General features: G+C 58.1%; 1 protein-coding gene across 5 annotated transcripts in view; it reads left to right on the forward strand.

Annotated features, from left to right (window-relative positions):
* The window catches only part of ccdc135 (coiled-coil domain containing 135), a 303907-nt gene that overhangs the window by 197655 nt on the left and 78437 nt on the right, over window positions 1-27815 (forward strand). For all 5 annotated transcript variants that reach the window (XM_072486250.1, XM_072486255.1, XM_072486247.1 and 2 more), the window contains 2 exons: window positions 21608-21736; window positions 23479-23702. In XM_072486250.1, the coding sequence (XP_072342351.1) occupies window positions 21608-21736; window positions 23479-23702 (353 nt within the window). The remainder of the gene's footprint in view (window positions 1-21607; window positions 21737-23478; window positions 23703-27815) is intronic.

Here is a 27815-nt window from a genome sequence, read left to right on the forward strand (position 1 = left end):
AGCATGGTCGGCACGGGCTTGGAGGGTCGAAGGGCCTGTTCCTGTGCTGTACATTTCTTTGTTCTTTGTTCATCCCAGAGACACACCTCAGATGGGCATGTTAGTGAAGAGGCTCCTGGGACACTCTTGGAGCTCACCACACACATGAAGTGGTGCATCAGCTGGTGGTAGGAACCCCGAGGGGGCGGACAATCGGAGGGTGGCCTGACCCCAGTGACTAGCTTCTCGTGCAGATAGGTCTTGTGCTTCTGAAAAGGACGGCCCCATCGATGTTGGAGATGCAAGCGCAGAGCTGGGTGTTACCTGAGGGGGTTTCAGCAATCAAGTGCAGTTAGAGGGATCCGACCGCCTGCGGGCGCAGGAGGCAGTGACGACAATGCATGCTACCCAGGCCAACACCGCATGGCTGGTGTCCGTGATGGAGGCCTTGGCTGCGAAGGTTTCAACATTGGGTCAGGATGTCCAAGGCCTGGGGCACACTGTGTGGGTGGTGGCTGAGACACAGGACAGGACGGCCATGTTACAGGCAGCCATGTACCAGGACCACATGGACATTGCTGCGGTGCACCAGAGTGTGGCCTAATTACAAATGGCCATGGCTGTAGGCATCAAGAGCATTAGCCTGGTGCCAGTCCCAGAGGAACTTGGCCCAGTCCCAGAGGGACGTGGCACAGTCCCTGTGCTTCATGGCCACAAGCATGAAGATTCTGGCCAAGTTGGGAGCAGGTCTCCAGGACTGGCAGCGCCAGGTGATGGCAGAGCCCGTCCCATGGATTAGTCCAGGGGCCATCAGGCACCTCGAGGGAGGAGGAGGTGATGGGGCCTGTGCAGGTGAAACCCACAGAGGAGACACTGGAACACCGCAGCATTTCTGAATCCCCCTCCCAACCAGTGCCAGAGCACGAGTCAGACATTGTCAGACATTGCAGAGAACCAGAGCTCATCGCGGAGCGTGTTGTCATCCTCCTCCCCATGGACCAGTCCCGCTGAAGTTGCCGACCCAGGGCTTAAAACCCTGCAGTGCCGCTGGTGGGATGCTTGGAGGAGGATGGCGTGATGGGGTGCAAGGAGGGGTGGTATCCACGGTGGGGGTGCGGGTGGGAGGGGCGGCGGTTCTGGCCCCCTAGTCAGCGAACCTGGAGGCGATTAGATCGCCCTGGCAGGTGTGTCATACAGCCTCCTGTGCCTAGCTGGACCCCATGCCCTGCTCATCATGGCAAACCTCCATGTCCTCCTCATCGGCCGAGGCATGCCATTCCTCCACCTCCTCCAGCATGTCCCCCCTCTGCTGCGAATTTTATGGAGGACGCAGCAGGCCACCACAATGCAGGAGATCCTTCCAGGGCTGTACTAGAGGACCCCTCCAGAGTGGACCAGGCACCTGAACTGCACCTTCAGTACGCCAATGCACCGCTCGATGAAGCCCTGTTGCTGCATGGGTGCCCTTTAAGAGGTTTCCGGATAGGCATCATCAGCTTTGGCTGCAGCGGATAGCCCCTGTCGCCCAGGAGCCAACCCCTCACCCGGGGTATTGAGTCGAAGGTGTTGGGCATTGTCGAGTGTGCCAGGTCAAAGGCTAGCTGAATATCGGGCGCAGACTTGCACGATCTGCTGCTGGTGGTCGTACACCAACCGCACATTCCAATTTCTGAAGGGCACCCACTCACGCGCCGGTGCGTGATATGCATCCTGTTGATTACCTCCCTGGACCTGGGGCATGCTGCCCAGGCAATCTGGTGTGCTTGGTCTACGCCAAAGGTAATGTATTCTTCCGCCTGGGCATACAGGCCATCCATTACGGCATGGATGCACCTGTGCACGGAGGTCTGGGAGATCCCAGACAGGTCCCCACTCAGCACCTCAGCACCCATGGAAAAAGGTTCAGGGCGACTGTCACCATGACGGCCACCAGGAGCGGGTGTCCGCCCCCATCCTCCCGCGGTTCCAGGTGCGCTATGATATGGTACACATGTCGCACAGATCCCCTGTTCAACCACAGTCGGCGGTGGCAGACTTGGTCCGGCAGGTTCTCATACTTCAGGCGCTGCCGGTATCCATGAGGCCTGATGCGACGCCTCCTTCCCACTTCCTCCTCGGCCTGCTGACGGGCGGCTCTCCATCATCACAGGCTGGCTCCTGCTCCTCCAGGGCAGGCTCATGTTCTGCAGGGTCCCCCCGTCTGTTCATGCAGCCTCATTGCATCAGCCAAGGCTGTGGCGGCCATGCAGATGCCAACCACACCCAGCTGTACTCCGAAATCCATTTTCTGCAGGGGGTAAAGGGAAGACATGTTAGCATGGTGAGTACTCCCGTGTCCAATCAGGTCCAGTGGGCTACATGGTGGCCCTGGCCTGCACTGCAGACCCTGCACCCGCATGTCCCCCAAAACGCATGTCCTCCTCCCCCTTTCTGATCCGAGCCCCTACCGTTCCCCTCGATACTCTTCCCTCCCCGCCGGTGCCTGTCACTAGCAGGCTTCCTGCCCGCCACACATCCCTGTCAGTGTTCCACTCTGTGGCTCCATCCTGCTCCTTCCTGTGACGCCCTCCTTGGGTGGGCTGAGGGCTACCCTGTCAGCAGGGTGCCACCAGGTTGCGGGGGGGCCACAACATGTCATCAACCGGCTCCATGCCTGATGGCATGCATTAGGACAGGGACCACGGTCGGAGCTGGGCAAGGGGGATGGGCACCTGTTGGGACCATAGATGCGGTGTGCTGTGGATCCTCTGTGTGACGCATGGGTTCTGCCTACCTGTCCGGAGGCAGGGTGGATTGGAGCAGGGATGCAGTGGGCAGGTGGGGCTTGGTAACAGCCAGTGTTCCCGCAGGATGGGCTGGCTGCTGGTGCCACTAGTGGAGCATCTGCCCTGGGGGTCACTGTGCCAGGGAGGATGGCAAGGGCCATGATGCCTGCGTGCGCTGTTTGGGGTGCGCCCTCCCCTGCTCCTGCAGTGGGGCAGTGCCGAGGATGGGCGTATTGAGGGGTGCCAGCACTTTGTGGGCCATTGGCTACGCTGTGCCATGCACATCTTGTTGGTGGATCGGCTGGGGTCTGGGGGTCCCTGCGGGGTGGCCTGGGGGCGTGGTGCTCTGCACATTTTTGGGACATGGTGGAGTGTGCAGTCAGTGGAGTGTGCAGCCTGAATTAAAATCACCACTTTTATTAGAAATATCCCCCAAAACCAAAAAGGATCAAAAAGATTTTCCAAATGGTGTACAAGGATTTTCCCTCCTTGACTCCTTTGCAGACTTAAGTAGGTGCTATTCATGTCAAACTAATATTTCAAGTTATTCCGGTATGACCTATATCTACAAAGAAGGTTTTATCTACTTGCCACTCGATAGCTTCGATCCTGGGTCCCGCCTTGCTGAGGCATAATAAAGTAGACTTTGACAATTTTGCAAGAACCACTATTTCAGGTTAGAATAAATTTTTAACTGACTTTATTTTACTTAAAAAGATAACATCACTGTCTGTACAACAAGTATAAAAGATCTTGGGCGGGATTCTCCGATATCGGCGCGATGTCCACCGACCGGCGCCCAAAACGGCGCAAATCCCACCTGCATCGCGCCGCCCCAAACGTCGCAAAGTCTCCGGCCCGGAATAGGCTAGCAGCGACGTGACGCTATCCGCGCTTGCTCACGTGGTTCACGCCGTGCGGCTCATAAGACGTACTGCTCCCCCCACCCGACCCGATGACCGCCCGCCGCTCAGCCCCGAGGTTCCAGTCCCGCGACATTGAGGCGCTCCTGGACGCAGAGGAGGGAGGCCCTGTATCCCAGACACGGCCACAGAGTCGCCCCACGCCACAGCCGGCGTCTGTGGAGGGAGGTGGCAGAGGCCGTCACCGCTGTGGCCCTGACACCACGGACAGGCACCCAGTGCCACAAGAAAGAGAACGACCTTGTCAGGGCAGCCAGGGTGAGCCCCGCCCCCGCCCGATATCCATATCCCCCCTCCCCCATATCCCCCTCCCCCAAATCCCCCCTCCCCCATATACCCCCTCCCCCATATCCCTCCTCCCCCATATCCCCCCTCCCCATATCCCCCCTCCCCCATATTCCCCCTCCCCCATATCCCCCCTCCCCCATATCACCTGATCACTGCCTGCGTGTCGAACCATGCATGCTTCATTGTGTATCGCAGGAGCAAACGTTGAGGCACCCATCCCCGCAGATGCAGACCGCCTGCATGATGCCCCTCGGAGGCCACGGGAGACGGAGAGACCCGGACCCTCTGGCATGCGACGCCCGCACGATGCCCCTCGGAGACCACGGGCGACGGAGAAACCTGGAGAACAGGGAGACGGCGCCTCCGTCTCATGCGGGTGCGGCGACGCAGGCGTGTGCCACCCAGCGACGAGAGGGGCAGCCACAGGCCCCCGCCACAGCCGAGCCACGAAACCACAATCCAGGACATCCCTACCCAGGACACCCCTACCCAGGAAACTGAAATACAGGACAGTGACACAGATTGGATGGGTAGAGACGAACTGCCACCCCAAAGTGCCATGGACTCAGAGTCGGACGATGCGCACGACACAACGCCACTGCTGTCACCAACACCCTCCACCATCGCAGAAACACTCACCTCGGTTGGGCACTTTAGTGATGAGGCATCTGGTACACTCACTAGTGCGCACAACACAGCCGTCCCGGTACAGCAGGTGGAGGTAGGAGCAGCAGAGGGCCGGGCGGTCGGAGGGCAGCCCGGCGCAAGCGAACATCTGCCGCCCAGATGGATCCTGGGTTCCTGGAGTTACCACACCCACCCATAGGTCCGATGCAACCACCGAACCTGGGACAAGCGAAGAGGGTGATGGCCAGCTTGCGGCGGCTGCAGTCGCGTCCAGGAGCTGGGAGTGGTGCCGGTCATGCGTGCCACCCAGGCCGACACCGCACGGGTGGCATCCGCGGTGGAGGCAATGGGTGCGACGGTGTCAGACATGGGGAGCGGTTTGCGAGGCCTGGGGCTTTCCGTGCAGGTGGCGTCTGTGGCCCAGGACATGGCTGCCCTCTCACAGGAGGCCATGAGCCAGCGCCAGCGGCAGATGGCAGAGGGGCTCAACTCCGTGGCACAGTCTCTGAAGGCCATGGCCCAGTCTCAGCAGGCCATGGCCCAGTCTCTGAAGGCCATAGCCCAGTCTCAGCAAGCCATGGCCCAGTCTCAGCAGGCCATCGCTGAGGGCATCGGCGTCATTGCCCATGTGCGAGCCGGCGTCGCAGTCACAGACAGGGTTTGCCAACCCCCTGAGCTCCATGGCTGCAAACCTGCAGACCCCTGTCGATACCAGCACGGGCCTCCAGGACTGGCAGCGCCAGATGTCGCGGGGGGTGTCGGATGGCCAGTCCGTTCGCATCCCCCACCCATGTAGAGGCCTGGGGGCCATCGGGCACCCCGAGGGAGGAGGAGGTGCTGGGGCACGTTCCGCTTCCCATTGTAGGGGAGGTCCCGGAACACCTCAACACCTTGGCTTCCCCCCTTCCGTCCCAGGTGCATCGGGTGGGCAACGGGCAGGACAGGCTGGCAGCTCGCCATCCCAGTCGCCCGGGCCGCAGCCTGGCCCATCTAGGCCGGGACGCCACAGGAAACGGCCGCCAAAGGGATCCCGTGTCAGAGGGCAGGAATCACAGGAGTCCACCTCCAGTTCTGCTGTACCGTCTGGGGAACCACCTAGGCGTAGTCAAAGGGCCTGTAAGGCCAAACAATTAGACACTGAGTAAGTTGGCGCGGGTGCAGGGCACAGATGAGTTTTAGGGGCTAGGGCACGTGCATGAACTCCTTTCGTTATTAAAGTCAATGTTACACCTACAGAAGCTGCCTTTGTGCTCTGTCCAAAGCGTGCGGGGGTGTCATGTACGTTGAGCGCAGGTGTGTGTGTGAGGGGTGGTCTTACCTCAGCCCCAGGTGAGTCTGCCCCCTTCCACCTAGGCCGCCATCAACATCCCCCCGGGCAGAGGACGGGACCGTGCGCTGCAGTGTCACAGCCGCATGCAGGGATGGTCCGGGTGGATGGTGGTACTGTGGCCATGGGTCAGACATCGTCCAACGATGTGGAGCCAGGAGCTCATCGCAGAGCGGGTTGTCATCATCCTCCATGGCCTGCAATAGACACGCGTCCACCGGCAACTGTGTGAGCCCGGCCGTGGATCGGCAATGGGGTGGTGGTGTGCATGCGGGTGGGGTGGGTGGGGTTCGGGAGGGTGGGGGAGGGTGCTGGATGGCTGGATGGGTGGGGGGTGTGGGTGGTTGGGTGTTGCCATGGTGTGCGGTCTGTGGCCATACTACCCGATTCCCACGCCCATCTAGTCAGTGAAGCGGGCGTCTATCAGCCTGTCCCTGGCCCAGCCGGTAATGGTGGACAGCCACCCGCCCATGTCTAGCCCGTCTGCCCTGACCATTGCCCCCATCCCCCTCATCTGGGGAGGACTGCGCCTCTTCCTGCTGCTCCTCCACTCCGCCGTCCTCTGCCTGCGGCACATCGCCCCTCTGCTGGGCTATATTGTGCAGGACGCAGCACACCACAATGATGCGGCCGACCCTATCTGACCGATACTGGAGGGCACCCCCAGAGAGGTCCAGGCACCTGAAACGCATCTTCAGCACGCCAAAGCACCTCTCTATCCCTCCCCTTGTCGCTACATGGGCATCATTGTAGCGGTTCTCCGCCTCATTGCGTGGCCTCCGTATAGGCGTCATCAGCCACAATCGCAATGGGTAGCCCCTGTCGCCCAGCAACCAGCCCCTCAGCCGGGGATGGCGGCCCTCGTACATGCCGGGGATGGTGGCCCTCGTACATGCCGGGGATGTATGACCGCGACAACACGAATGAGTCGTGTACACTGCCCGGGTAACGGACGCAGACGTGCAGGATCATCATGCGGTGGTCGCAGACCACCTGTATGTTCATCGAATAGGTCCCCTTCCTATTGGTGAACACGGCCCTGTTATCTGCAGGTGGCCGCGCGGCGACGTGCATCCCATCAATCGCGCCCTGGACCATGGGGAACCCGGCCACGGCAGAGAAGCCCACGGCCCGGGCATCTTGGCTGGCCCGGTCCACAGGGAGGCGGATGTAGCGGTACGCAATGGCATATAGGGCGTCTGTCACTGCCCGGATGCACCGGTGCACCGATGTCTGCGATATGCCGGACAGGTCCCCACTCGGTGCCTGGAATGACCCCATTGCATAAAGGTTCAGGGCCACCATAACCTTGACGGACACGGGGAGAGTGTGTCCCCCGCCAGTGCCACGTGGTGACAGGTGTGCCAGAGGTGGCAGATGTGTGCCATGGTTTCCCGGCTCATCCGGAGTCTCCTCCTGCATTCCCGGTCTGTGAGGTCCTGGTACGACAGCCGGGGCCGGTACACACGGGGCGTCCTCGGGTGCCTCCGTTGCCGTGGGGCCGCGACGTCCTCCTCCCCCTCCTCGTCCTGTTGGGAGGGTGTCCCTCCAGCCTGGTCGGCTGCCACCTGCCCCTCTGCGGCAGCCTGCGCCGCCTCTCTGGCACGCTCCTCCCCCTCCTCATCCAGGGCAACATGGACATTAGCGGCTGCCGCCACGGCGGCCAACATCGCTGGCTGACCAGAAAACATGACGGCCTGAGGGTTGGGGGGTGGGGGGGGGGGGGGGGACAACGACATGTCATCATTACCCATACCCCCTCCTCCCCCCAGCCAGGTGGCATGGACCTCATGGGTCCGACTGTTAGAGGCTGGCACCTGGCCAGGTGGACCAACTCACTTGCCCTCGCATTCCCCCTCCCCGGCACGCACCTCCCCGGCACGCACCTCCCTGTCCCCCTCCCCGGCACGCACCTCCGCGTCCCCCTCCCTGGCACGAACCTCCCCGTCCCCCTCCGCGGCACGCACCTCCCCGTCCCCCTGCCCAGCACGGACCCCCCCCCGGCACGCACACCCCCACCCCCCGTCCCCGTCCCCCTCCCCGGCACGCACCTCCCCGTCCCCCTCCCCGGCACGGACACCCCCCACCCCTGGCACGGACACCCCCCCGTCCCCCGTCCCCCTCACCGGCACGCACCTCCCCGGCACGCACCTCCCCATCCCCTTCCCCGGCACGCACCTCCCCATATCCCTCCCTGGCACGCACCTCCCGTCCCTCTCCCTGGCACTCACCTCCCCGTCCCCCTCCCCGGCACGCACCCCCCATCACCCTCCCCGGCACGCACCTCCCCGTCCCACTCCCTGGATCGCACCTCCCCGCCCCCCCTCCCCGGCACGCACCCACCCGGCACGCACGTCCTCGCACCCCTCCCCGGCACGGACCTCCGCCCCCCTCCCCCGCACGGACCCCACCCCCCCCCCCCGTTCCTCTCCCCGGCACGCACCTCCCCGTCCCCCGCCCCCCTCCCTGGCACGCACCTCCCCGCCCCCCTCCCCGGCACAGACCTCCCCGTCCCCCTCCCAGGCACGGACCCCCGTCCGCCTCCCCAGCACGCACCTCCGCGTCTCCCTCCCCGGCACGGACCCCCCGTCCCCGTCCCCCTCCCCGGCATGCACCTCCCCGTCGCCGTCCCCGGCATGGACCCCCCCGTCCCCCTCCCCGGCACGGACCTCCCCACCCCCCTCCCCGGCACGGACCCCCGTCCCCCTCCCCGGCACGCACCTCCCCGTCCCCCTCCCTGGCGCGCACCTCCCCGCCCCCCCTCCCCGGCACGCACCTCCCCGGCACGCACCTCCTCGCACCCCTCCCCGGCACGGATCTCCCCGTCCCCCTCCCCGGCACGGACCCCCCCCCCCCCGGCACGCACCTCCCCCCCCCCCCCCCCCCTCCCCCGCACGGACCCCCCCGTCCCCCTCCCCGGCACGCACCTCCCCGTCCCCCTCCCTGGCACGCACCTCCACGCCCCCCTCCCCGGCACGGACCTCCCCGTCCCCCTCCCAGGCACGGACCCCCGTCCGCCTCCCCGGCACGCACCTCCGCGTCTCCCTCCCCGGCACGGACCCCCCGTCCCCGGCACGGACCCCCCGTCCCCGGCACGGACCCCCCGTCCCCGTCCCCCTCCCCGGCATGCACCTCCCCGTCGCCCTCCCCGGCATGGACCCCCCCGTCCCCCTCCCCGGCACGGACCTCCCCATCCCCCTCCCCGGCACGGACCCCCGTCCCCCTCCCCGGCACACACCTCCCCGTCCCCCTCCCAGGCACGGACCCCCGTCCGCCTCCCCGGCACGCACCTCCGCGTCTCCCTCCCCGGCACGGACCCCTCGTCCCCCTCCCCGGCATGCACCTCCCCGTCGCCCTCCCCGGCATGGACCCCCCCGTCCCCCTCCCCGGCACGGACCCCCGTCCCCCTCCCCGGCACTCACCTCCCCGTCCCCCTCCCCGGCACGGACCCCCCCGTCCCCCTCCCCGGCACGCACCTCCCCGTCCCCCTCCCCGGCACGGACCCCCGTCCCCCTCCCCGGCAGTCATCCTCCCGTCCCCGGCACTCACCCCCCCCCCCGCCACTCCCACGGAGCCCACCCCACTCTACCCCCCCCCCCCGCCCGCCCCGCGCACACACACACACACACACACACACACACACCCCTACACACACCTCTCCCCCACACATACAGACTGAGGCCACGCCATCACCTCTCCAGTGGCCAACCCCCCAGGCCGTCACCCACCTCCACGCTGGTCGGCGTCAACCTTGAGCACTGGTTGACGTCGATTGAAAGGTGTTTTGATTTACGCCGACGTGACCATGGGGTCGGCCCATCCGGACGGGAGAATTTCGGCAGCCCCGAAATCCATTGTCTCGCGCCCACCCGTGCCATTCTCCGAGGCGTGCGGCGCGATTGACGCCCCGCGGACCTTTCTCCCTTCGGAGAATTCGGCGGGCGGCGGGGGCGGAATTCACGACGGCCCACGGGGATTCTCCGACCCGGTGGGGGGTCGGAGAATCTCGCCCCTTGTTTCTGGATTTTCCGATCCGATTGTTTAGACCTTCGTGGCCCCCTTGACAATCTCTCTTCTTATCTCCAGACTTCCACTTTTAACTGATGACATGAAGTTTCTATTATTCACAAATGCATATTATTTCACGTAATTCACTTATGATTCTGGCAATTCTAATCAATTGTTTGCTAAACTAATTAACTTCTATAAAAGGGTGGAATACTGCTCCCTTTATGTGACAAAAAAAACTTAATTTGCTAGAATTTCTCTAACTGGAAAGAAAAGTATCAGATTACAGCATAAGCTATTTTAGAGCTGTTCTCTTAACTCCTGTGTGATAAAGGCTGTCTGCATTTCAGACCCTCTTTTCTGAATGCTGTTAACCCTTTGTGGGATTTTTGCTTGCTTTTTCTCATATTCCTTCAGGTTTTATCAGACCTTCATGTTTCAAGTGACATCTTTCCCATTTTCCTTCACAAGCCAGATGGCTGTCTTGCAGGCCGCAGCAATGCCGACCTGTGCCCATACACCCGGGGGGTACACCCCAAACTCACTGCCCATCTCCAGGTCACCCCCCGCTGCTCACCCTGACCCTGGCAGTCCCTCTTCCAATCAGTGGCACAACTGCCAGTCCATGGTTGTGCCTTTGGAAACTTTCCTTACCTCCTCCACCCGAAGCAGCTACGTTGCCGGGTTCCCGTTTTTAAATACTGCAAGTGAACCCCTCCAGCATCACTTCTGCCTGGTGGAGGCAGAGCATCACAGGAGGGTACAGACTAATGGGTTGGGCCCATTAATGATCTGCTTGTGGTGATCCACTGTAATAGGAGATGTAAGGTAGGACCTGCATTACAGGTTCGCCAGTAGCTCCTGCCGGCTGGCTCCGCCCAGGGAGAACTGTATAAATATGCATGACCTCCAGTGCCCTGCCATTCTGCCAGCTGCAGCAGGAGGCCACGCATCTGACTGTAATAAAGCCACAGTTGTATCCAACTTTAGTCTTTGTGCAATTGATCATGCATCAATTTATTACAGTCAGATTTTCCACAGAATGGATATCAGAATTAAGCCCGATCGCCTGCAGCTGGATCCTCACTCGCCCGACGCCAGGAAAGACTTTACTCACTGGCTAGCATGTTTCGAGGCTTACATCAATGCGGCGGACTCCGCGCCAACGGAGGCTCAGAAGATAAACGTCCTGTACTCCAGACTGAGCTCCAGCGTGTTTCCGTTGATCCAAGACGCCATGAATTACACAAAAGCAATGGAACTCCTCAAAGAACACTACGCGCAGAAGGCGAACATGCTCTTCGCCAGGCATGTACTTGCCACCCGTTCGCAACTACCTGGTGAGTCCATTGAAGACTTCTGGCGGGCCCTAATTCCACTCGTCCGGGACTGTGACTGTCAGGCCGTCACGGCCGCTGAACACGCAAATCCTTCGTGACGGGGATTGCGTCGGACCGCATCCGAGAACGATTGCTGGAAGGGGCCACGCTCGAACTGGCGGAGACAAAAACCTTGGTGCTCTCCATGACGGTCGCATCCCGTAACGTACAATCGTACCTCTCCCGCCGCGCTGCCCACCCTTCTACCCCTTCCTATCCCTCCTGGACCCCGCCGACGACCTCCTCAGCCGGGGCCCTGCCTTCGCAATAAGCCTGCGCCGCACGCCGATCCGCGCACCCCAGGGGTCCCCGCTGCTACTTATACGGTCAGCAGAAACACCCCCGCCAACACTGCCCGGCCCGCACTGCAGTTTGTAAAGCCTGCAGTAAAAAGGGCCACTTTGCGGCTGTGTGCCAGGCCCGCGCAGTCGCTGCGATCGTGCCCGCTATCGCCCCCTCCCCCACGCCATATGCACAGTGGGAGCCGCCATCTTCTCCTCCCGGGTCCATGTGCGACTAATGTGCGCCGCCATCTTGTCCCCCTTCGGCCACGTGCGCCCCATAGGTGCCGCCAACTTGTCCCGACCCCGCAATGTGTGCACCATGGGCACCGCCATCTTGTCCCGACCCCGCAATGTGCGCACCATGGACGCCGCCATCTTGTTTGCCACAGGGTCCCCGGACATCCCGACATCGGAACCGCACACGCTCGCCACCCGAAGCATCCGATGGCTACCCGCAGCTCGCTTCGATGACGCTGGACCAATCTCGCCCGCACAACCTGGCCACCGCGTCGACGGCGGTTAAATCAACGGCCATGCGACCTCGTGCCTGCTGGACTCCGGGAGCACCGAAAGCTTCGTTCACCCAGATACGGTAAGGCGCTGCTCCCTCGCGGTCCACCCTGCCAATCAAAGGATCTCCCTAGCCTCCGGTTCCCACTCCGTCCCGATCCGAGGCTTTTGTACAGTCACCCTCACGGTCCAGGGCGTAGAATTTAGTAACTTCCGCCTCTATGTCCTTCCTAATCTCTGCGCTGCACTCCTGTTGGGCCTGGACTTCCAGTGCAACCTCCAGAGCCTCACCCTCAAATTCGGCAGGCCTTTACCCCCCCCATACCGTTTGCAGCCTCGCGACCCTCAAGGTCGATCCCCCCTCCCTTTTTGCCAATCTAACTGCGGATTGCAAGCCCGTTGCCACGAGGAGCATACGGTACAGCACCCAGGACAAGACCTTCATCAGGTCCGAAGTCCAGCGGCTGCTTAAGGAGGGTATTATCGAGGCCAGCAACAGACCCTGGAGAGCCCAAGTGGTAGTGGTTAAAACTGGGGAGAAACACAGGATGGTCGAGGACTACAGCCAGACCATCAATCGGTACATGCAGCTCGACGCGTACCCCCTCCCACACATACCTGATATGGTCAATCAGATTGCGCAGTACCGGGTCTTCTCAACAATTGACCTGAAATCCGCCTACCACCAGCTCCCCATCCGGAAGTTGAACCGGCCATACACTGCCTACGAGGTGGACGGTCGCCTCTACCATTTCCTTAGCGTCCCTTTCGGTGTCACAAATGGGGTCTCGGTCTTCCAAAGAGAAATGGACTGAATGGTCGACCAGTACAGTTTGCGGGCCACCTTTCCGTACTTAGATAATGTCACCATCTGCGGCCATGACCAGCAGGACCACGATGCCAACCTCGATAAATTCCTCCGCACTGCCACTCTTCTCAACCTGACCTACAACAAAGAGAAGTGTGTGTTCAGCACGACCCGGTTAGCCATTCTCAGCTATATAGTCCAAAACGGACTTCTCGGGCCCGACCCCGACCGCATGCTCATGGAACTTCCCCTCCCCCACTGCTCCAAGGCCCTCAAAAGCTGCCTGGGGTTCTTTTCCTACTACGCTCAGTAGGTCCCAAACTATGCGGACAAGGCCCGCCCACTCATCCAGTCCACCCAATTCCCCCTCGCGGCCGAGGCACAACATGCTTTCGCCCGCATCAGAGCAGACATCGCCAAGGCCAGGATGCGCGCAGTGGACGAGTCACTGCCTTTCCAAGTAGAAAGCGACGCTTCAGACGTCGCCCTTGCTGCCACTCTAAACCAGGCAGGCAGACCCGTGGCATTCTTTTCCCGCACCCTCCATGCCTCCGAAATTCGGCACTCATCCGTCGAAAAGGAGGCCCAGGCTATCGTTGAGGCTGTGCGACATTGGAGGCATTACTTGGCCGGCAGGAGATTCACTCTCCTCACTGACCAACAGTTGGTAGCCTTCATGTTCAACAACATGCAGCGGGGCAAGATCAAAAATGACAAAATCTTGTGGTGGAGAATCGAGCTCTCCACCTATAATTACGAGATCTTGTATCGCCCCGGTAAACTCAACGAGCCCCCAGACGCCCTCTCCCGAGGTACATGTGCCAGCGCACAAGTGGACCAACTCCGGGCCCTACACGACAGCCTTTGTCACCCAGGGGTCACTCGATTGTACCATCTGGTCAAAGCTCGCAATCTGCCCTACTCCATCGAGGAAGTAAGGACAGTCACCAGGGTCTGCCAGGTCTGTGCGGAGTGCAAGCCGCACTTCTACCGGCCGGACCGTGCGAGCATGGTACCCCTTTGAACGCCTCAGCGTGGATTTCAAAGGACCCCTCCCCTCCACCGACCGTAACACGTACATTCTCAGTGTGGTCGACAAGTACTCCAGATTCCCCTTCGCCATCCCATGCCCCAATATGACGTCTGCCACCGTCATCAAGGCCCTCAGCACCATCTTCGCCCTGTTCGGTTTCCCCTCCTACATCCACAGTGACAGGGGATCCTCATTCATGAGCGATGAGCTGCGTCAGTTCCTGCTCAGCAGGGGTATAGCCTCCAGCAGGACGACCAGCTACAACCCCTGGGGAAACGGGCAAGTAGAACGGGAGAATGGGACGGTTTTGGAGGGCCGTCCAGCTGGCCCTACGGTCCAGGAACCTCCCAGCCTCTCGCTGGCAGGAGGTCCTCCCTGATGCTCTACACTCCATCCGGTCACCATTGTGCACCGCCACTAATAATACCTCCCATGAACGTGTTTTCACCTTCCCCAGGAAGTCCACATCCGGGGTGTCGCTCCCGACTTGGCTCACTGCTCCAGGACTGGTTCTTCTCCATAAGCACGTCCGACTCCACAAGGCGGACCCCTTGGTGGACAGGGTTCACCTGCTCCGCGCCAACCCTCATTATGCCTACGTTGAGTTCTCCGACGGCCGCCAAGATACTGTCTCACTCAGGGACCTGGCACCGTCAGGTTCCACCCCAACCCCCCCCCCCAACCAATGCGCCCCCCCACCTCCCACCACACCGCCAATATTGACCCCACCAGACCACCCACCCCCCCCTTTTCCGCACAAGTGGACGAAGAGGACTTCTGCACGCTCCCGGAGTTCCGCGATGACTGACCAGCATCAGCACCGCCATCGCTGCCACCTCCACCACCGCCAGCACCGACTTCGCCGCCACCATTACGCCGCTCCCAATGAAGCACCAAAGCACCGGACCGGCTGAACCGTTGACGGACTCCGGACCGTCAACATAGACTTTTCTTTCCCTACCACTGTACATAATTGCACTAATTGTATATAGTTTCACGTCACCCCCGCCGGACTCATTTTTAACAGGGGGTGAATGTGGTGATCCACTGGTAATAGGAGATGTAAGGTAGGACCTGCACTACAGGTTCGCCGGTAGCTCCTGCCGGCTGGCTCCGCCCAGGGAGAACTGTATAAATATGCATGACCTCCAGTGCCCTGCCATTTCACCAGCTACAGCAGGAGGCCACGCATCTGGCTGTAAGAAAGCCACAGTTGTACCCAACTTTAGTCTTTGTGCAATTGATCGTGCATCACTGCTAATGGCCGTTACTGTACAATTTGCATGCTGGTGTGGCATGGAGCCCATTCACTCTATTGAGGAGCCGGAGCATGGCATTCCGTTGGGCACCTGGTGCCGACCTCAATTTTTGGTCATGTTCGATTCTCCGACAGATCGCGAGTCGTGATTCTGGCGTGGCGGGTCAGAGAATCCCGCCATTACCTCTTTTCTCCGGCCGTCACACAATGAACCTATTGAACTGCAAGTGTCTGCGTAATATCGACTGAAAAATTTGATTTACACATGACTATAAGTTGGTTTGAGACACTTTGCTGTAAGAAGCTGGCCAATCAAGAACTAACAAAATCTCTCACTACAATAGCCTGATGAATTTCACAAGATTGTTCCAGGTGAGAAAGGTTATTTGGCCCATCCTAGTTCTTCAACACAATGCACATCTCTAGTGAGTAAAAGAATGGCACTATATAAAGGAAATAGGTATAAAATGAAGACTGTTTGATAGAGACCAGGGGCGAGATTCTCCGACCCCCCACCGGGTCGGAGAATCGCCGTGGGCCGTCGTGAATCCCGCCCCTGCCGCCCGCCAAATTCTCCGAAGGGAGAAAAGTCGGCGAGGCGTCAATCGCACCGCACACCTCGGAGAATGGCACGGGTGGGCGCAAGGCAATGGATTTCGGGGCTGCCGATATTCTCCCGTCCGGATGGGCCGAAGTCCCGCCGACGTGATCACGGGTCACTTCGGCGGAAATCAAACCACCTATTAATTGGCGTCAACCAGTGCTCATGGTTGACGCCGACCAGTGTGGAGGTGAGTGACGGCCTGGGGGGTTGGCCGCTGGAGATGCGATGGCGTGGCCGCAGTCTGTATGTGTGGGGGAGAGGTGTGTGTAGGGTTGTGTGTGTGTGTGTGTGCAGCGGGGGGTGGGGGGGGGGTGGTTAGAGTGGGTTGGGCTCCGGGGGAGTGCCGGGAGGGGGGGTGAGTGCCGGGGACGGGAGGATGACTGCCAGGGAGGGGGACGGGGGGACGGGGGGGGGGGTCCGTGCTGGGGAGGGGGATGGGGGACGGTGGGGTCCGTGCCGGGGAGGGACGTGGTGGGGGGGGGGGGTCCGTGCTGGGGAGGGGGACGGGGGGGGGTCCGTGCCGGGGAGGGGGACGGGGACGGGGGGGTCCGTGCCGGGGAGGGGAACGAGGGACAGGGTCCGTGCCGGGGGGGGGTCCGTGCTGGGGAGGGGGACGGGTCCGTGCCGGGGAGGGGGACGGTGGGGGGATCCGTGCCGGGGAGGGATGGGGGGGGGGGTTCCGTGCCGCGGAGGGGGGGGTCCGTGCCGGGGGGGGGGTCCGTGCCGGGGAGGGGGACAGGGGGGGTCCGTGCCGGGGAGGGGGACGGGCGGTCCGTGCCGGGGAGGGACGTGGGGGGGGGGGGTCCGTGCTGGGGAGGGGGGGGTGCGAGGGCAAGTGAGTTGGTCCACCTGGCCAGGTGCCAGCCTCCAACAGTCGGACCCATGCGGTCCATGCCACCTGGCTGGGGGGGAGGAGGGGGTATGGGCAATGATGACATGTCGTCGTCGTTCCCCCCCCCCTGCACAGGCCGTCATGTTTTCCAGTCAGTCAGCGATGTTGGCCGCCGTGGCGGCAGCCGCTGATGTCCATGTTGCCCTGGATGAGGAGGAGGATGAGGAGCGTGCCAGAGAGGTGGCGCAGGCTGCCGCAGAGGGGCAGGCGGCAGCCGACCAGGCTGGAGGGACGCCTGACCGACAGGACGAGGAGGGGGAGGAGGACGTCGCGGCCCCACGGCAACGGAGGCACCCGAGGACGCCCCGTGTGTACCGGCCCCCGGCTGTCATACCAGGACCTCACGGACCGGGAATGCAGGAGGAGACTCCGGATGAGCCGGGAAACTGTGGCACACATCTGCCACCGTGTGGCACTGGCGGGGGACACCCTCTCCCCGTGTCCGTCAAGGTTACAGTGGCCCTGAACCTTTATGCAACGGGGTCATTCTAGGCACCGAGTGGGGATCTGTCCGGCTTATCGCAGACAGCGGTGCACCGGTGCATCCGGGCAGTGACTGACACCCTATATGCCATTGCGCACCGCTACATCCGCTTCCCTATGGACCGGGCCAGCCAAGATGCCCAGGCCGTGGGCTTCTCTGCCGTGTCCGGGTTCCCCATGGTCCAGGGCGCGATTGATGGGATGCACGTCGCCATGCGGCCACCTGCAGATAACAGGGCCGTGTTCACCAATAAGAAGGGGACCTATTCGATGAACATACAGGTGGTCTGCGACCACCGCATGATGATCCTGCACGTCTGCGCCCGTTACCCGGGCAGTGTACACGACTCATACGTGTTGTCGCGGTCATACATCCCCGGCATGTACGAGCGACGCCTTCCCCGGCTGAGGGGCTGGTTGCTGGGTGACAGGGGCTACCCATTGCGATCGTGGCTGATGACGCCTATACGGAGGCCACGTAATGAGGCGGAGAACCGCTACAATGATGCCCATGTAGCGACAAGGGGAGTGATAGAGAGGTGCTTTGGCGTGCTGAAGATGCGTTTCAGGTGCCTGGACCTCTATGGGGGTGCCCTCCAGTATCGGTCAGATAGGGTCGGCCGCATCATTGTGGTGTGCTGCGTCCTGCACAATATAGCCCAGCAGAGGGGCGATGTGCTGCAGGCAGAGGACGGCGGAGTGGAAGAGCAGCAGGAAGAGGCGCAGTCCTCCCCAGATGAGGGGTATGGGGGCAATGGTCAGGGCAGACGGGCTAGACACGGGCGGGTGGCTGTCCACCGTTACCGGCTGGGCCAGCTGGCACGGGACAGGCTGACAGACGCCCTCTTCACTGACTAGATGGGCGTGGGAATCGGGTAGTATGGCCACAGACCGCACACCATGGCAACACCCAACCACCCACACCCCACACCCAGCACCCTCACCCCCTCCCCAAACCCAACCACCCCACCCGCATGCACACCACCCCCCCTTTGCCGATCCACCTGCGGCACAATGGCCGGGCTCACACAGTTGCCGGTGGACGCGTGTCTATTGCAGGCCATGGAGGATGATGACAACCCGCCCTGCGATGAGCTCCTGGCTCCACATCGTTGGACTATGTCTGACCCATGGCCACAGGACCACTATCCACCCGGACCATCCCTGCATGTGGCTGTGACACTGCAGCGCACGGTCCCGTCCTCTGCCCGGGGGATGTTGATGGCGGCCGAGGGGGAAGGGGGCAGACTCACCTGGGGCTGAGGTAAGACCACCCCTCACACACACACTTGCGCTCAACGTACATGACACCCCCGCACGCTTTGGACAGAGCACAAAGGCAGCTTCTGTAGGTGTAACATTGACTTTAATAACGAAAGGAGTTCATGCACGTGCCCTAGCCCCTAAAACTCATCTGTGCCCTGCACCCGTGCCAACTTACTCAGTGTCTAATTGTTTGGCCTTACAGGCCCTTTGACTACGCCTAGGTGGTTCCCCAGACGGTACAGCAGAACTGGAGGTGGACTCCTGTGATTCCTGCCCTCTGACTCGGGATCCCTTTGGCGGCCGTTTCCTGTGGCGTCCTGGCCTAGATGGGCCAGGCTGCGGCCCGGGCGACTGGGATGGCGAGCTGCCAGCCTGTCCTACCCGTTGCCCACCCGATGCACCTGGGACGGAAGGGGGGGAGCCCGAGGTGACCTCCCTACAATGGGACCTCCCCTACAATGGGACCCGGAACAGGCCCTAGCACCTCCTCCTCCCTCGGGGTGCCCGATGGCCCCCAGGCCTCTACATGGGTGGGGGATGCGAACGGACTGGCCATCCAACGCCCCCCCCGACATCTGGCGCTGCCAGTCCTGGAGGCCTGTGCTGGTATCGACAGGGGTCTGCAGGTTTGCAGCCATGGAGCTCAGGGGGTTGGCAATCCCTGTCTGTGACTGTGCGACGCCGGCTCGCACATGGGCAATGACGCCGATGCCCTCAGCGATGGCCTGCTGAGACTGGGCCATGGCCTGCAGAGATTGGGCTATGGACTGCTGAGACTGGGCCATGGCCTGCTGAGACTGGGCTATGGCCTTCAGAGACTGGGCCATGGCCTGCTGAGACTGGGCCATGGCCTGCTGAGACTGGGCTATGGCCTTCAGAGACTGGGCCATGGCCTGCTGAGACTGGGCCATGGCCTGCTGAGACTGGGCTATGGCCTTCAGAGACTGAGCCATGGCCTGCTGAGACTGGGCCATGGCGTTCAGAGACTGTGCCACGGATTGAGCCCCTCTGCCATCTGCCGCTGGCGCTGGCTCATGGCCTCCTGTGAGAGGGCAGCCATGTCCTGGGCCACAGACGCCGCCTGCACGGAAAGCCCCAGGCCTCGCAAACCGCTCCCCATGTCTGACACCGTCGCACCCATTGCCTCCACCGCGGACGCCACCCGTGCGGTGTCGGCCTGGGTGGTACGCATGACCGGCACCACTGCCAGCTCCTGGACATGGGTGGACTCCTCCACCTGCGACTGCAGCCGCCGCAAGCTGGCCGTCACCCTCTTCGCTCGTCTCAGGTTCGGTGGTTGCATCGGACCTATGGGTGGGTATGGTAACTCCAGGAACCCGGGATCCATCTGGGCGGCAGGTGTTCGCTTGCGCCGGGCTGCCCTCCGACCGCCCGGCCCCTCTGCTGCTCCTACCTCCACCTGCTGTACCGGGACGGCTGTGTTGTGCGCACCAGTGAGTGTACCAGACGCCTCATCACTAAAGTGCCCAACCGAGGTGAGCGTCTCTGCAATGGTGGAGGGTGTTGGTGACAGCAGTGGCGTTGTGCCGTGCGCATCGTCCGACTCTGAGTCCATGGCACTTTGGGGTGGCGGTTCGTCGCCGCCCATCCAATCTGTGTCACTGTCCTGTATTTCAGTTTCCTGGGTAGGGGTGTCCTGGGTAGGGGTGTCCTGGGTTGTGGTTTCGTGGCTCAGCTGTGACGGGGGCCTGTGGCTGCCCCTCTCGTCGCTGGGTGGCACACGCCTGCGTCGCCGCACCCGCATGAGACGGGGACGCCGTCTCCCTGTTGCTCGAGGTCTCTCCGTCTCCCGTGGTCTCCGAGGGGCATCGTGCGGGCGTCGCATGCCAGAGGGTCCGGGTCTCTCCGTCTCCCGTAGTCTCCGAGGGGCATCATGCGGGCGGTCTGCATCTGCGGGGATGGGTGCCTTGACGTTTGCTCCTGCGATACACAATGAAGCATGCATGGTTAGACACGCAGGCAGTGATCAGGTGATATGGGGGAGGGGGGATATGGGGGAGGGGGAATATGGGGGAGGGGGGATATGGGGACGGCCTGTCGGTGACTCACTTGCTGGTGGGCCCCCGACCTCTGCATCAGCAACCTCCCGGTCCTCAGGTCCACCAGCCAGTTCCAGGGCCCTTCCCTCATGTTCGGTCAGTGGCCTCTCATCAGCTGGGCCTCCTCCAGTCCTCACATGCTCCCTGGTGTTGTGTGCGCGTTTCTCCTGTGGGGGGTGGTGGCAGGGGTAAAAGGCAACACTGTTAGGCAGGTATATGAATGCACGCCATCGGTTGCGCGTGCATTGCAGAGGTTAAGGTTAGGGCTGGATTCACTTGGGGATATGGGGGATATGGGGGAGGGGGGGATATGGGGGAGGGGGGATAATGGGGAGGGGGGATATGGGGAGGGGGGATATGGGGAGGGGGTTATGGGGGAGGGGGGATATGGGGGAGGGGGGATATGAGGGATATGGGGAGGGGGATATGGGGGATATGGGGGAGGGGGGATATGGGGGAGGGGGGATATGGGGAGGGGGGGATATAGGGGATATAGATATCGGGCAGGGGGGGGCTCACCCTGGCTGCCCTGACGAGGTCGTTCACCTTCTTGTGGCACTGGGTGCCTGTCCGTGGTGTCAGGGCCACAGCGCTGACGGCCTCTGCCACCTCCCTCCACAGACGCCGGCTGTAGCGTGTGGCGACTCTGCGGCCGTGTCCGGGATACAGGGCCTCCCTCCTCTGCTCCACTGCGTCCAGGAGCGCCTCAATGTCACGGGACTGGAACCTCGGGGCTGAGCGGCGGGCGGCCATCCGGTCGGGTCTTCTGGTCGGGTGGGGGGAGCAGCGCGTCTTTTGAGCCGTCATGCCGTGCGGCGTGCATGACGCCGCACGGCATGAACCACGTGAGCCAGCGCGGATAGTGTCACGACGCTGCTAGCCCATTCCGGGCGGGAGACTTAGCGACGTTTGGGGTGGCGCGATGCAGGTGGGATTTGCGCCATTTTTGGCGCCGGTCGGCGGACATTGCGCCGATAACGGAGAATTTTGCCCCAGTGTCACAAAGCTCTCTATATATAAATAACCACATAACTAAGAATGAATAATAAAGGATAAAGCAGAAGAAGGTGGATTAACAAGAGATTCAAAACCTTTTTTAAAAATCATCCACAGGTACTTCTTTTGTGAAGGTGACAGAGTGGTACTCAAACAGAAAGGACATGCTGGAGAAAATTGAACGTAACATGAGAACTCGGACCATTACAGAGAACTTTAAAAATGGCCGAAGCATGGCTGTGAAAAGTAAGGGCAACTCTCAGTGAGAGTAAACATGACTGACAGGGGTGGGTTATAGACAAGTTTAATTACAGTGAGGCACACAGCCGTCCTAGAGTCACCTGAATGATCAGAACAATTGAGGTCTGCATTGGCTGTGTAATTAATCATGTGCTGGATATGTTCTTCGCACTACCTGACACTGTTATGATATCAAACTGTTCCCCTCAGCTGATTCTGTTTACCTACCACCACCACCCAACCCCAACACCAGCATTCTCACCACCAAAAGGAAACTCATGACCACCAGGAACAGAAGAGTCTTGAAGAGGATTCCAAAATGTATTTTCAATGTAAAGTAACTAGTTGTTGTGGCTGAAACGGAGTGAGGGAAGTGCTCAGATAGACCCTCTCCCTCCATTGAAGCAGCTTGTGTTTAGGATAGTGGAGAAAATTCCAGTCATGTAGCTAATAAGTTGACAGATCTGCCTCTCACGCTGATCCACTGAAGTGCTCAATACTTTAAAAATTGCTAAATGAGATGTGCGCAAAGGGTTTGCACACTGCCTATTTCATTGCAGAAAGCTGTGTTTGACTTCGACCCAGAATGATGGAATGAAAGTGGCAGCAGTGATCATTGTGAAATTGGTTTGATGCTCTCACCCAGTCCTTACTAGATGTAAGTCCGCAGCACAAAACTATTGCTGGTTGGTAGTAAATCAGTAGTATGAGAATAGCTAGGGTGGGAAATTGAAGTCTCCTACTGTTCTCACCTGCACTTTATTGGAGCAGAGAAGAGAGGGGTGTACTCTGCATCTCACAGTATAATAACTCAGTTGAGATTGCTTGATACCAACACTGAGTGCCTGAAATGCTAAAATATTCCATTTCCAAGCAATAATATGCCTTCCCAAAATGCTGGGGAGGGAAAAAGGTAATTGGGAAAATTTGGCATTTCCTGCGAGCAAGTTGTGAGCTAAATATCACCGAAAATAAATACCAGATGCTGCTCCTTTTCCTTCCTTTGCCCTCAGTTTTTGTTATTGAGACTCATGTCATTGTCTCCTGCTTGCGTTTTCAGGAATTTCCCTTCCTTTTTCTCATGAGCATTATTTTTATACTGGTGTTGAAATAGTATTAGTTGCAAAACCTTAGTCATCAACTCTTTGCAGTACAGTTCAATGAGCCCAAATCATCCTTTGGTTATTCAAGTGGTCAGTATTCAGTTGCGAAAATGGCAAGAAGCTATGCAATATTGAGGGAGGGAGGTAAGGCCCAACATAGGCATTTTCCAGCACATTGTTAAGATAGAGGTCAACGGTGCAGAGGTCAGGAGTAAGCACCCTTACTGCTGCCCTGCCTGGGACCAGCTAATTCCACACACAACAGGGAATTGAGCACCTTATTCATAATTATTATTCTTGCTTTATTGTATCAGGAACCAAGATTGCCACCAATTTTATCGGAATCAGCTCTTGATCCCTATTCAGCTGCAAAAATATATGGGCACGGGTCGAGGACAGAATCGAGTTTGGGCTGCAGTGCGTCCCATCACAGAATAATCTGTTATTACGCACTACCCAAGCAGACACATGGATTGTTGCAAACAAATTGTAGCCATCATGAGAGAAGGGAAGAAAACTGGCCTTAAATCAATTCTGTACAATGGAGTTATTAAATGCTTTGAACCACTTTGAGCTTTAACTTGTGGACCAGTCCCATCTGTCTCGTTCATTGCACCACCTCTCCCTGCTGTTTATATCTTGCAGAGCACATGTTTCGATCATCTGAACCAGAGACGGACAGAACATTGAAGTACACCAGCCAGCTACGTGTGGATGGGCTAGTGAGTAGAGTGGAAACCCCTACAGATCTGACAGAGAGATTCAAGGACAGGCCAGATTTCCTTATTTACAGACAAGCATCATTTGCCAAACGAATGAGGAAAGTGAAGCTCCCAGGAGCTTTTCAGTTAAACTATCGCACCATTATAGTAAGTAATTTGTTCCTTCCCCTATTTTCTCCTAATATGCACCTACTGTGAAAACTATTACTTGCGGCAAGTCTTTGTCACTTCGCCAAATGACAATGGCTCAAGGGTGAGCCTAAAAAAGTGAATTATTCACGTTGGAGGGCCTCATGGGCTGATCCTGTTTTGAGATCTAGTGAAAGGTCACTGGTGATCAAGGGCAAGAAGTAGCCCAGACACGCTGAAACCAATTGTACTGCTCATACCATCATCCTCAAAGATCCTAAGGTTTGTGGAGTCCCCTGCCACCATTTCAGCTTTTCAACACAAACCCAGGCAATGGATTTCTTCCTGATTGACTGGAGGAAGTTTGGCAGAAATCCCGTTTTTTTCCCTGAGCCTCAGTAGAGTGCCTGTTGACAAAAAACACCCAAGGAAATTCTCAGTGCAAGAATCAAACCTGGTATCTTCCTGGTCAATATGACTCAGTGTCACTTCACACAATGTTAGACGGGTTAGGTAGGGAATGTTCCACAGGAACCGTTAGACTTCTCACTTCTTTACGATTATTCTGGTTTCCTTGCAATATGCAGCGAAACAGCAGCTGACATGAATGCTGCCAAGAACAGGTGGCATGACAACACTGTCCAGCTTCACACTCCCCAAGAGGCAGCCCATGACTCATTCACAGGAGGTTTTTTATCCACGATGCCCATTGCCTGAGAAGGTGTCTGAAGACAGAATAAAGCTGCTCCTGCATTGTACATTTGCAAACAGGTTTTGGTTAGAATTGTTCTCTTGCCAAAGGGAGTGATTTCACTGCCGGAAACTGTAACATTCAGGTACCCAGCATTGCCAATAATCTTGGGCCAGCATTTGCACAGCTGGATACAGGGAGCTTCTTTTCCTCGGCCTCAATAAAATGTCCAGCTTCAACCCCTTACTGATGCATACTGATACTTATTCTACAGTTGATCTCGAGGCTGACCTGGTCTAGTGATGTTTGCCAATAAGTTATTTTGTGATGATGTAAAGTTCTCCCAATTAATTGGATTAGCTTTGGTGGAGATCCCCAGAAAAAGTAGAGAAATCTTTCTGTGAATGGTCCACTGACAATACCATTGGGTGAAAGTTGTCTGATCAGTTCTGTTCAGAGATGCAAAGCAAAATCTTGTCATACACTGGCAAGGGACAACATCGGCAAGCATTTGTTTCAGAGTAGGTGCTAATAACGAAGTGTAGGGCAGTTGCGTCATCACTGGAAACTTGGGAATAGTCTAAAAGCAAGGGGGCCTGAGCAGAGCAGTTCTGAAACAGAGTGGCATCTGAACAGGGTGACTTATTTGGGAATTTGGAGATGGTGGGAATTCGGAGAAAAGGGGAAGGACCTAGTATATAAATCAATATATATAAATGACTGAGGAATATAAATAATAAGAGTTAGGTTACAGCTACAGGAGCTGACCTGCGAGGGAGTGGCAGGGATCTTTCGAGCACTTTCGACACAGTACGTTGTGAGTATGTTGTTTTCTCCATTTTAAAGCTACATTAAGGTAAGCAAAGAGTTCTAGTTTTTTTAAACTTAAATACACTTCTACAGGGCATAAATTTAAGTAAAGTTATGGCAGGGGAGTTTAGTTCTGTGTGTTGCACCACCTGCAGCATATGGGATTTTGTAGGTGCTCCTTACAGTCTGGATGACCATGTGTGCGGGAAGTGCTACCAGTTTGACCAACTTGAGTTCCGGGTTTCAGAGCTGGAGATCCGGCTGGAGGCAATGAGGTACATCCACGAAGCTTTGAGTCACGTGGACAGCACATTTTTAGACATGATCACCCTGCAGTTTAAAGAAACGCAGTCAGAAAGTGAATGGGTGACCACCAGTCAAAAGAAGGGAGACAAGCCGGTAGTTAGAAAAGCCCCAGAGTGCATCTCACTCAAGAACTGCTATTCTGTGTTGGAAAACGGTGGGAGTGATGGTTCCTCTGGGGAGCACGGCCAGAACTAAGTTCATGACACTGTGGGTGGTTCACCTGAAGAAGGAGGGAGGAGTAAGAGTTGAAGAGCAATAGTGGTAGACTCTAGTGAGGAGTGCAGACAAGTTTACCTGTGGCCGCAGACGTGACTCCAGGATGATGTGTTGCCTCAATGGTGCCAGAGTCAGGCACGTCACTGAATGGTTGCAGAGCATTCTGAAGGGGGATGGTGAACAGCCAGAGGTCATGGTTCACATTGGTAACAGTGACATAGGGAGAAAGAGGGATGAGGTCCTGCAACAGGAATTTAGCAGGCTAGGTAGAAAATTGAAAAGTAGGACCTCAAAGGTTGTAATCTCTCTGCATTACTCCCAGCCGCGTGCCAGTCAGTATAGGAATAGGAAGACAGAGCAGATCAATGCACATGGCTGAAGAGATGGTGTAGGAGGAAGGGCTTTAGATTCCTGGATCATGGTTCGTTTCTAAGTTCTACCCATATGGCCTCATTTGAGGAGCCTTCAGGTGTGACCTGTGCAAGTTGGACAGGTTGCACCCAAACCAGAATGTGACGAACATCCTTGTGAGGAATTTTCTGGTGCGGTTGGGGAGGTGGGGTTTAAACTAATTTGGCTGGGGAATGGAATATGGAGTGGAGGTAAAGTAGGGGTGATAGAATTTACCCTGCAGTTTGAGAGGGAGAAGCTGCAATCAGATGTAACGGTATTACAATTAAATAAGGGTAACTACAAAGACATGAGGGAGGAGCTGGCCAGAGTTGATTAGAAAAAGAGCTGAGCAGGGAAAACAGTGGAACAGCAATGGCAGGAGTTTTGGGGGGTTATTTGGGAGGCAAAACAGAAATTCATCCCAAGGAGGAGGAAACATGCTAAGGGGAGGACAAGGCTGACGAGGGAAGTCAAGGACAACATAAAAGCTAAAGAAAAAGCATACAAAGTGGCGAGCATTAGTGGGAAGCCAGAGGATTGGGAAGCCTTTGAAAGCGCGCAGATGACAACTAAAAAAGCAATAAGGGGGGAGAAGATGAAGTATGAGTGCAAGTTAGCTAGTAATATAAAGGAAGATAGGAAGAGTTTTTTTCAATATGTAAAAGGTAAGAGAGAGGCAAAAATAGACATTGGACCACTGGAAAATGTGGCTGGAGAAGTAATAATAGGAAACAAAGAAATGGCAGACAAACTGAATAGTTACTTTGCATCAGTCATCATGGTGGAAGACACCCGTGGGATGCCAGAGCTCCAGGAGAACCAGGGGGCAGAGGTGAGTGCAGGTCCTTCACTAAGGAGAAGGTTTTGGAGAAACTGAAAAGTCTTAAAGTGGATAAATCACCTGGACCGGATGGACTACACCCCAGAGTTCTAAAAGAGATAGCTCAGGAGATCGTGGAGGCATTGGTGATGATCTTTCAGGAACCACTGGAGGCAGGAAAGGTCCCAGAGGACTGGAAATTGGCTAATGTAACACCACTGTTTAAGAAGGAAGGGAGACAGAAGACAGGAAATTATAGGCCGGTTAGCCTGACTTCAGTCATTGGTAAGATTTTAGAGACCATGATTAAAGATGAGATCGCGGACTACTTGGAAGTGCATGATAAAATAGGACTGAGTCAGCACGACTTCGTCAAGGAGATGTCATGTCTGACAAATCTGTTAGAGTTCTTTGAGGAAGTAACAAGGAAGTTAGACAAAGGAGAACCAATGGACGTGATTTATTTAGATTTCCAGAAGGTCTTTGACAAGGTGCCGCATAGGAGACTATTAAATAAGTTAAGAGCCCATGGTGTTAAGGGTAAGATCCTGGCATGGATAGAGGATTGGCTGACTGGCAGAAGGCAGAGAGTGGGGATTATCATAGAATTTACAGTGCAGAAGGAGGCCACATGGCCCATCGAGTCTGCACCAGCTCTTGGAAAGAGCACCCTACCCAAGGTCAACACCTCCACCCTATCCCCACAACCCAGCAACCCCACCCAACACTAAGGGCAATTTTGGACACTATAAGGGCAATTTATCACGGCCAATCCACCTAACCTGCACATCTTTGGACTGTGGGAGGAAACGGAGGACTGTGGGAGGAAACCCATGCACACACGGGAGGACGTGCAGACTCCGCACAGACAGTGACCCAAGCCAGATTCGAACCA

This window comes from Scyliorhinus torazame, chromosome 2 (assembly GCF_047496885.1).
Source record: "Scyliorhinus torazame isolate Kashiwa2021f chromosome 2, sScyTor2.1, whole genome shotgun sequence".
Lineage (NCBI taxonomy): Eukaryota > Metazoa > Chordata > Chondrichthyes > Carcharhiniformes > Scyliorhinidae > Scyliorhinus > Scyliorhinus torazame.